This window comes from Dasypus novemcinctus, chromosome 7, assembly GCF_030445035.2.
Source record: "Dasypus novemcinctus isolate mDasNov1 chromosome 7, mDasNov1.1.hap2, whole genome shotgun sequence".
In the NCBI taxonomy this organism is placed as follows: Eukaryota; Metazoa; Chordata; class Mammalia; order Cingulata; family Dasypodidae; genus Dasypus; species Dasypus novemcinctus.
The window spans coordinates 24,558,401-24,567,760 of record NC_080679.1 but is presented as its reverse complement, the minus strand read 5'-3'; the positions used below and the strand labels follow the sequence as shown (position 1 = coordinate 24,567,760).

The following is a 9,360-nucleotide window of genomic DNA, read 5'->3' as shown; positions in this document are numbered from 1 at the left end:
GCGGGCCGTTACGGCGGCGCGGACTGATGATGTAACCACTGCTTCCGGGCTCTGGCGCCCCGGCCTGGGCCAGGTCAGTAGGGGAGTCCCGGCTGGTTCACCCCGGCTGTGTGCGCCCAGGCGGAGCAGGGCCCTACAAGGGGTGGACACCAGCCTCGCGCCTCTCCCGGAACTACCCCGTGCCCGGACTTTAGTGGCCCGACCGGCGTGGGAGCGGGCACCGCGCAAAGGTGGGCTCGGCGTGAAGGAGGCGGCCTGGTAGCCGCTGCGTGGCCTGAGGTTTTAAAGTTCCTCACCTCAGCCTTCTTGGAGCTAGCCTTGCCAGGGCCCATTTCCTTAGACGGGAATATCTAGCCCTGGCCCTGGGGTCTCTGCGTTGTTATTTCGGGATCATCTATACTGAGCCGGGCCTGCGACTCTGCCGTTCTCTTCCTTCCAGCATGACCCGCCGGAACCCCATCGCATCGCCCGGAAAAGCCCACCCACTCTGGAAGAACCCTTCGACAGCCTTAGACGGTCCTTGAGGAGGATGACTGAGACGCTATGGGCCACGCGCTGTGTGTCTGCTCTCGGGGAACTGTCATCATTGACAATAAGCGCTACCTCTTCATTCAGAAACTGGGGGAGGGGTGAGTGCTTTAAAATCAGTTCACTAACACCCAGGGTTATGGTGAATGAGGGACACCAGTCTGCACCTGATAGGGGTACAAAGGTTTTATCCTCTAACTCACCCGCTGGGGCCTAGCTGTGTGGTAATCAAGAAAATGGATTCTGGAGTCAGGCCTCCTAGATCCACCTTGTGTGACCTTGGTAAGCCATGGTTTCTTCATCTGCTTCATGGGGATAATTATCATGACTCACTGATGGGGTTGTGAGGATTAAACCCGGGGCCTGGTTCATAAGTACATGTTGGCTATTATTCATTTAACACTGATTAAGCACTGTCATATGCAGAGCATGTTATGACCATAGGACTCCATAGATGACCGTGTCCTGCTCGTGAGGGGCTCAAAGTATAATAGCCTTGAGATTGCTCTTAAGAGCCACATCTTGGAAGGGTTTCTACCCCATGGGAAATTTACCCCCTTCCTCCTCCCTGGGTTCAGGCAGTATGGGAGATGACCTTGGTCCTTCACTGACCCTTTGGCCCACAGTGGGTTCAGCTATGTGGACCTAGTGGAGGGGTTGCATGATGGACACTTCTACGCCCTGAAGCGAATCCTGTGTCATGAGCAGCAGGATCGGGAGGAGGCCCAGCGAGAAGCAGACATGCATCGCCTCTTCCATCACCCCAACATCCTTCGCCTTGTGGCTTACTGTCTGAAGGAGCGGGGCCCTAAACATGAAGCCTGGCTGCTGCTACCCTTCTTCAAGGTCAGAAGGACTCCTAGTTGTAGAGGGGTTGCTGCAGAGCCACCTATCAAGGGCTATGTGAACCGTCAAGCGTGTTAGGAAGCTGGGTCCACATGCAGGGTTTAGCCACCTTATATCTGTGGTGTAGAGGAATCCAGGTGGGACTGGGACTGTGGGGTTGAGATGTGTATGGAGAAAGGTTTGATAGATTTTAGCATAGGGTTGGGATCAGGCCCAGGGATCAGAGAACTCGAATAGTCTCCAACTGTGAGGAAATCTGTGTTGCAGAGAGGTACGCTGTGGAATGAGATAGAAAGGCTGAAGGACAAAGGCAACTTCTTGACTGAGGAGCAAATCCTACTGCTGCTGCTGGGGATCTGCAGAGGTCTCGAGGCCATTCATGCCAAGGGTTATGCCCACAGGTCAGTGGGAGGACTCTGTGTACTTGCTGGGGCACAGAGGAAGAGCCATATCAAGAGAAATGGGAGGGCTCTGCTCTCTTCCCAAGAAACAGCTCCCGTGATTTTTTTGCTCCCTAGGATTCCAACCTCTGTCCAGAGATGTTCACATTCATTTCCACTTCCCTGTAGGGACCTGAAGCCTACCAACATCTTGCTTGGAGATGAGGGGCAACCAGTTTTAATGGACTTGGGTTCCATGAATCAAGCATGCATTCATGTAGAGGGCTCGCGCCAGGCCCTGGCCCTGCAGGTGAGTCTCTGGGTTCCTTTGCCCACATGTTCTCCATCCCCCATCTTTTCTGGTACATGCCCTGATTTGGTCACAGGACTGGCCTGTGCCCCACTTTTGAGCTCTAGTGCACTGTTGCAGGACTGGGCGGCCCAGCGATGCACCATCTCTTACCGGGCTCCAGAGCTCTTTTCCGTGCAGAGCCACTGTGTCATTGATGAACGGACTGACGTCTGGGTGAGGAGCATATGGGTAGGAGTCTGGACAGGAGAGGAGTGCTGTTCTGTACTCCTGTGCAGTAGAGGAGTGTATCTTAGGGTTCTACCACCTGGGGCCCCAGGAACCCTGGTATGTCCCCATCCCCCTCAACTTCCTTCCTGGGAACTGTCGCTGAGCCTGTATTCAGTTGCTCAGGAAGTGGTATAATCCCTACCTCTGAAGTGGGTGGGTATAGCTAAGTATCAGGGCTGAAGGCAGTGACTAAGCAAAGGGTTCAGAGCCTCCAGCTAACTGGCAGTTTCTCTGGGCCCTGGTGGTGCCATGAGGCTGAGGTCAGCGTATTTTTTTTAGCCTATGCATCCTCCTCTCCCTACAGCAGTGAGTGAGATATGTCACCTCCGTCGGTCCTTTCCAGAAAATAACTAAGTGTTGCTCAGTCCCTAGGCTGTGTGCTGTATGCCATGATGTTTGGGGAAGGCCCTTATGACATGGTGTTCCAGAAAGGTGACAGTGTGGCCCTTGCAGTGCAGAACAAACTCAACATCCCGCAAAGCCCCAGGTGAGCTATACAAGGGGAACCTAGCATTTCAGACTCCTCCCTGGTACTTGCTATGTTGGAGCCCTAGCAAGGGGGATGATGTCTTCCAGTCACCTCCCTCTTCCTTCCACAGGTATTCTTCAGCAGCACGGCAGCTGCTGGCCTCAATGATGACTGTGGACCCCCAGGAGCGCCCTCACATTCCTCTTCTCCTCAGTCAGGTGGAGGCCCTGCAGCCCCCTGCTCCTGGCCAGCACACTACCCAGATCTGAGGAAACCAGTGGCCATGTTGGGAAGGTGGACCCTTGTGCCTTGGAAAGAGGCTCCTGTGTCCCTCATGGGAATCTCATATCCATTCTTTCCAGGACTGCGCTCTTCACGGTTGGAGGCAGGGTCTAGGTGGGGACAGTCATCTCAGTCCTACATCTGCGCTTCTGCTCTTATACTGTAGAGCAACAACTGGATAAGGCACCTGACTGTGCTGGGGGCAGGGGACAGGAGAAAAGGAAACTGATAGAATATGGTACACAGCTCTGAGCAGGACTTCTGAGCTCACATCATGGTCTGCCTCCAAATGTGGGAGCAGGAGAATGTATAAACAGAAGAATAAAGCAAAAGCAGGCTGGTGTGCTGCTTAGTGTCATCGTTCCTGGAGTGAGAGAAGGGGTACAAGGGGCCCAAGGTCTGGTTGCCATTTCCAGGGGAATAGCCTGGGAAGGAGGACTGGTGTAGAGTCAGGAAAGGTGACTTCATCATTCCATGTAAGGAGACAGGTATCCTTACCTTAGATCTGGCTCGTTGGTGGTGGGTAATTCTGTTCCTAGCTTGTCTTAGCGAAAAATTTGAAACTGCTTGTCTTGAACTGGCTTCTACCCAGGCCAAGAACTGGGACTAGGGCCCCCTAAAAGCACACTCAACTAGTTCTTTCCTTCTAAGTAGCCCAGCTGGTTTGCCAGGCGTAGGCTTCTGGGTGGAGACATCTGAGGAAGCTTTGGAGCAGCTACCTAACAGGTCTCCCATCCTCAGCCTAGGAGCCAGGAAAGTGGAGTGGCATCCATTTTGGCCTAGGTCTCCTGTTGATAGTTCTAGCTCACATGTAGTTAATGATTAATGAGGCCAGGGTGGTGATGCAGTATCCAGCTGCCACTTCCTGCCTACACTGCTGAGTAAACAGGAGCCCTGCCTTAGCTGGGCTTGAAACCTGTTCCCCAGGGAAGGGCACTGCGTCCCTGAATCACCAGGGAGGGGAAGCAAGGGTAGTGTTGGCATCTCCTGCTCCTGAGATCAAGGCTTCTTTCCCCCTGCCCTGCCCACCCCACATGGTGACGTCAGTGTGGGTCCTAGGGTGCCTATTAGCAAAGCTGAAATTTTCCCCAGGGCTCTGGCAGGAGTTAGCACGGAGGCTGGGGCCAGAAAGAAAGCACAAACGGGAGAAGGGAAGACGACCTGACTTTTAATGGCACAGACCCAAGTCCCAGCAAAATAGCAAGACAGACAGTAAGCTATGTGAGGGTGCTGGGAGGTGCAGTGGCACAAACAACTCTAGGACATCACCCTTGTTCCTTCCCATCCCCCAAGCTTATGACTCGGCACCATGCCCAGGAACTCTGGGCCAGCCCAGCCCCACTCCCAAACCCTCACACAGGAACCTGGGCCAAGTCTTGTTTCCAGAGTTGGTGAATGCAGAAGCAACAGGAAGAACGGGATAGCAGTCCGACTCTCAAATACAGGCACTATTGGGCTTAAAAACTCCTACTTGGAAAGGAAATAAAGATGCAGATCATTCAGCTTGTGGCTGGACTCGCAGGTCCAGGGCTTAGTCCTCATTTCCTCCCTATCTTGGGTTCCCCTAGGACCTTACATCTGGGTCCCTGCAGTCGTGCTTCCTGGGCATGGCAAGGCCCCTTGGCAGGTCTCACCTTCAGCCACGGAAGGGGAAAGGGTCATGAGCAGCAAATAGGTAGCAGCGGAAGTAGCAGCAGCAGCACAAAGGAGAAGGCAGCAGAAGCTCAAGCACTCAGAGGTGACAAGAAACCGTGCAAGGAGACTGTTTATTTCGAAAGGGTTTTTGCAATAAACATAGCAATGGGCTCCAGGCAGTTGTTCTATTCTTCCCCCTCATCTTCATCTTCATAGGAGTCGATGCCCACCTCCTCGTAATCCTTCTCCAGGGCGGCCATATCTTCCCGGGCCTCGGAGAACTCACCCTCTTCCATGCCCTCGCCCACGTACCAGTGCACAAACGCCCTCTTGGCATACATCAGGTCGAACTTGTGGTCCAGGCGGGCCCAGGCCTCGGCGATGGCGGTCGTGTTGCTCAGCATGCACACGGCGCGCTGCACCTTGGCCAGGTCACCCCCGGGCACCACGGTGGGCGGCTGGTAGTTGATGCCAACCTTGAAGCCCGTGGGGCACCAGTCCACGAACTGAATACTGCGCTTGGTCTTGATGGCGGCAATGGCAGCATTGACATCCTTGGGCACCACGTCTCCGCGGTACAGCAGGCAGCAGGCCATGTACTTGCCGTGCCGGGGGTCGCACTTCACCATCTGGTTGGCAGGCTCAAAGCAGGCGTTGGTGATTTCTGCCACTGACAGCTGCTCGTGGTAGGCCTTCTCTGCAGAGATGACGGGCGCGTAGGTGGCCAGGGGGAAGTGGATGCGGGGGTAGGGCACCAGGTTGGTCTGGAACTCCGTCAGGTCCACGTTGAGGGCCCCATCAAAGCGCAGGGAGGCCGTGATGGACGAGACGATCTGGCTGATGAGGCGGTTGAGGTTGGTGTAGGTTGGGCGCTCGATGTCCAGGTTACGGCGGCAGATGTCGTAGATGGCTTCGTTGTCCACCATGAAGGCACAGTCGGAGTGCTCCAGGGTGGTGTGGGTGGTCAGGATGGAGTTGTAGGGCTCGACCACGGCTGTGGACACCTGGGGCGCTGGGTAGATGGAGAACTCCAGCTTGGACTTCTTGCCGTAGTCCACGGAGAGCCGCTCCATCAGGAGTGAGGTGAAGCCAGAGCCAGTGCCCCCTCCAAAGCTGTGGAACACTAGGAAGCCCTGTAGTCCTGTGCACTGGTCAGACTGAAAGGCAAGAAACAGAAAGAGCAATGTAGGTACAGGAAAGGGAATTAGAGGAATTCTGACTCCATGAAAGCCTAAACTATCTCAATAGTTGGAGTAAGGACTAATGAGTATCCCTCAATTGCAGCATCACATTCTGGAACATGCCCAATTAGAGAAATAGATTTGCAAAAAGCATTCTTGACCATTAATTATGCAGTCTTGGGAGCCCCCTCCCTTCTAGACCAGCTTCTGACCAGCTTGCGGATCCGGTCCAGCACTGGGTCGATGATCTCCTTGCCAATGGTATAGTGGCCACGGGCATAGTTGTTAGCAGCATCCTCTTTCCCAGTGATGAGCTGCTCTGGGTGGAAGAGCTGTCGGTAGGGGCCATTTCGGATTTCATCTGGAAGGGCATAAACCACATGGTTAGAGCAAAAACCACAAGGCTGTGCTCAGCAGGGACCTCCCTCCCCTTGTGTGGTAGGCTGCAGCCAGATGTATGGAAGGGCTCATCCTTCTGCCAGCCTGAGATACCAGCATGAGAGGAACACAGGCTGCTGCCCAGGCCAGCCTGAGGTCAGCTTGTCCTCTTCAGCTCAAACAGGGCTAGAAGTTTTCAGGGCCAGGAAAGTCAGAGCTAGATACCCGCTTTCCGGAGAGAAACTCAGTCACTCTCCACTCCCCTCAATTCCCACCCCCACTTCCTCTCACCAATTACAGTGGGCTCCAAATCCACAAAAACTGCCCGGGGCACGTGTTTTCCAGCACCAGTTTCACAGAAGAAGGTGGTGAAGGAGTCATCTCCTCCACCGATGGTCTTGTCACTGGGCATCTGCCCATCAGGCTGAATCCCGTGTTCCAGACAGTAGAGCTCCCAGCAGGCATTGCCCATCTGGACACCTGCCTGCCCCACATGGACCGAGATGCATTCACGCTGAGGGATAGAGAGGGGACACAGCATAAGCCCCATGCCCACATGTCCTCACTTGGTGAGACTCTCTCCTATCCTGCTACCTGCCAGCTAGGGTGACTCATTTCTCAAGAGTGAGGGCTCGGGACTGGGCAGTGGTCAGAAGAGGCTGGCAGCCTGCCCAAGCTCCCCACCTCAGGACTCCCCAACTGGAGGCACCCAGGAGGCAGGCCTGCTCTTTAGCCTCCTTCTCAGAGGGGAACTTGTCCAGCGAGAGCTGCAGTTCCACATGACCCTGCCACATTCACAGGACGCTCAGGGAGGACAGAGGACAAGTACAAAAGAGACAGGCAGACCCTGCAGTTACCAGGACAAGAGACTTTTCAGCTGCTCTTGATCCCTTCTGCCCACAAAGCTAGATCGGCAAGAGTCAGAGAACTGCCAGAAGGTTCTCCAGCGCCCCAAGTTCATAGCCAGGGGCCTTTCACTAGATGCTTTCTCTGCTTTGAGGATGAACAGCTAGGACTTCATATAACCCCTCCCCCTTTCTTTCCAGTGGCCAGGCTGCAGAGGTGTCTCAACCTTCCATTCTGGCATCAACTGATTACACTGACCATCAGGATGCCCTCTGCCCCCACCTTTAAAGCCCATCTGGTGCCTCTCTCCACCCATTCTCACCCCCTACCCCACCCCACCCCCGCGCACTCTGGGTGTCTTCACTATCTTCAACCACCGCACCAACCCGCACGGAAATTGCGGTGGTGCCAGCGAGGGGACAGGGGCGGGCAAAGGGGGGTGGGGACAGTGGGGCACTTGCGGGCTTAGGCTCTGTCCGTGCCAATCCGAAGTTAACCCCTGAAGAGTCAAAGTGTTGCGTGGCCCCGCGCCAGGCCCGCACGGCCTCTTTTCCCAACACTGAAATGGCGGGTGACGATTACCCAACACCCAGAAAAGGAAGCGGAACCTGCAGTGAGGCCCCAAAGGTAAGCCGCCTTGCCCCGGGCAAGTGAGCGCCATCCTGCTCCCGCCATCCGCCCTCCCTCTAGATTCTTTCCAGTTACACCCCAGGCGAATGAGGGGATTGGATTTCGGCCCCCGCTCTTGGGCTATAAATACCCCCCTCCCCACTCACACCTCTTTCCCCTCCCCCCAACCTGGCCGGGGCCCGCGTTCCTGCTCGGCGCCAGCTGTCTCTGCCCGTTGGCGCAGCCCGGCTCTGGCTAGAGAGCGCCGGCCTGCCTTCCGAGGCCGAACCCCGTTCCCGCCACCCCTCCTGGATCAGAAGCGGGGTGCTGAGTCACTGGAGGGGCGGCGGACAGGAGGGATGCACACAGACTTCGGAAAAAAAGATGTGGGGCCAAGTAGCCAGACCGCCTTCCACCCGCTTGCACCGAGCACGTGGACAGTCTGTTCCAGGGCCGGTAAGTGGGTGGAGGTGGGCAGCCAAAAGGGTCTTCCCCAGCTCACTGAAAGGACCAGCGCGGGACCGCGGGACGCTCCGCAGGAGGGTTTGGGTATAAATGCTTGGTGGGGCGGGGGGGTGGGGGAGAGAGCATCAGAAGGGCTTCCCTCTGCTGGAGAAGATACCTGCTCCACCCCTACCCCCACCCCCACCTCCACCCTCCCAAGGTGGCCAAGGCGGCTCGGCCGAAGTCACCAGGCGGGGGATGGGGGCGGCCCAGAAACCCTCGCACCTCCTGAAGACCCGGAACGCCGAGTGGAGGGACCCCGAGCAACCCTGGAAGGGTGGGTCTCCCGAAGGAGGGGGGGCAACCAGGGGAAGAACGCGATCCCAGGGGGGTCGCACTCACCATGGTGAGTCCGGGCGGTGCGTCTCACGTAGAGTCGGGGTGACGGGTCTCAGTGAGAACTGCGCTAGCTGCAGTGCCGCACTGCTCTTATAGGCGCGGGGCGGGGCCCGCGCGCTGGGCTCGCCCACGAGGGGCTGGGCCAGCCGGCGGCCACGCCCCCGCCGCGGGGTAGGCGGCCCCGGAGGTGGGCTGGGTGGGGACCCCTCCCCCTGCCGCGCCCGAGGCCCTCACCTGCCCGGCGTGGGTTAGGACCAGCGGCCCCCGCTTTAGCCCTTCGCTCCCCGGTTTGAGCCAACACTTGCGGCTCCGGAACTCCGTAGCAGGGACGCAGGGCGCAGTGCCAGGGCGCATCTCGCCTGCACCTGCGTCACGGGGGTGCCGGTCGCCCAGGTGTGCTGACTTGGGCCGGGTGCTGTCGCGGCCGTCCTCCCGAGGTGAGTGCCGCGGGCCTTCACCCGTGCCCTCCCCGGCCCGCCCCCCGGGAGACCCAGGCCTTCTGCCCGGCTCGGGCCGAGCCCCGGGGGCCTCCTTCCAGCGGCACGCCCCCTGCTGGTCAGCGGCCGGGACCTCGGACCTTCGCCGGTGAGCGGCCGCGGCCCTCGAGCTGCACAGCCTGAGCCCCAGGATGCCGATTCCTCAGGCTCTCCCTCACAGTCAGCCCCGCCGCCTGTCTGCGAGGCCGACCTCTGCCGTGGGCTGCCGGCCGCCCGAGGCTCACCGGCCCCGTCATCACGCCGTCACTATTAGTGAGCCCTTGCCTCCGCCACCTGCCCGCTTTCC

General features: G+C 57.6%; 2 protein-coding genes across 5 annotated transcripts; one reads left to right on the top strand and one right to left on the bottom strand.

Annotated features, from left to right (window-relative positions):
* The first annotated feature begins 7 nt into the window (after positions 1–7).
* Positions 8–3,428, top strand: STK16 (serine/threonine kinase 16). Of its 4 annotated transcripts, none has more exons than XM_023591504.3 (8): positions 8–73; positions 440–629; positions 1,155–1,374; positions 1,642–1,775; positions 1,944–2,064; positions 2,185–2,295; positions 2,700–2,821; positions 2,934–3,428. In XM_023591504.3, exons 2-8 carry the CDS (start codon positions 544–546, stop codon positions 3,070–3,072), a joined length of 933 nt encoding a protein of 310 aa, XP_023447272.1. In that variant the 5' UTR covers positions 8–73; positions 440–543; the 3' UTR covers positions 3,073–3,428. The 4 variants fall into 4 exon arrangements, with proteins under 4 accessions (XP_023447272.1, XP_058156075.1, XP_004467828.1 ...); XM_004467771.3 differs by having other exon boundaries at positions 47–230; positions 2,185–2,280; XM_004467770.4 differs by lacking the exon at positions 8–73 and adding an exon at positions 80–230.
* Positions 3,429–4,232: 804 nt separating this feature from the next.
* On the bottom strand, positions 4,233–8,669 carry LOC101431165 (tubulin alpha-4A chain). Its single transcript, XM_004467775.4, has 4 exons — positions 8,581–8,669; positions 6,571–6,793; positions 6,114–6,262; positions 4,233–5,877 (listed from the first exon to the last, which is right to left on the bottom strand). Exons 1-4 carry the CDS (start codon positions 8,581–8,583, stop codon positions 4,906–4,908), a joined length of 1,347 nt encoding a protein of 448 aa, XP_004467832.1. The 5' UTR covers positions 8,584–8,669; the 3' UTR covers positions 4,233–4,905.
* Between the last annotated feature and the right edge of the window lie 691 nt (positions 8,670–9,360).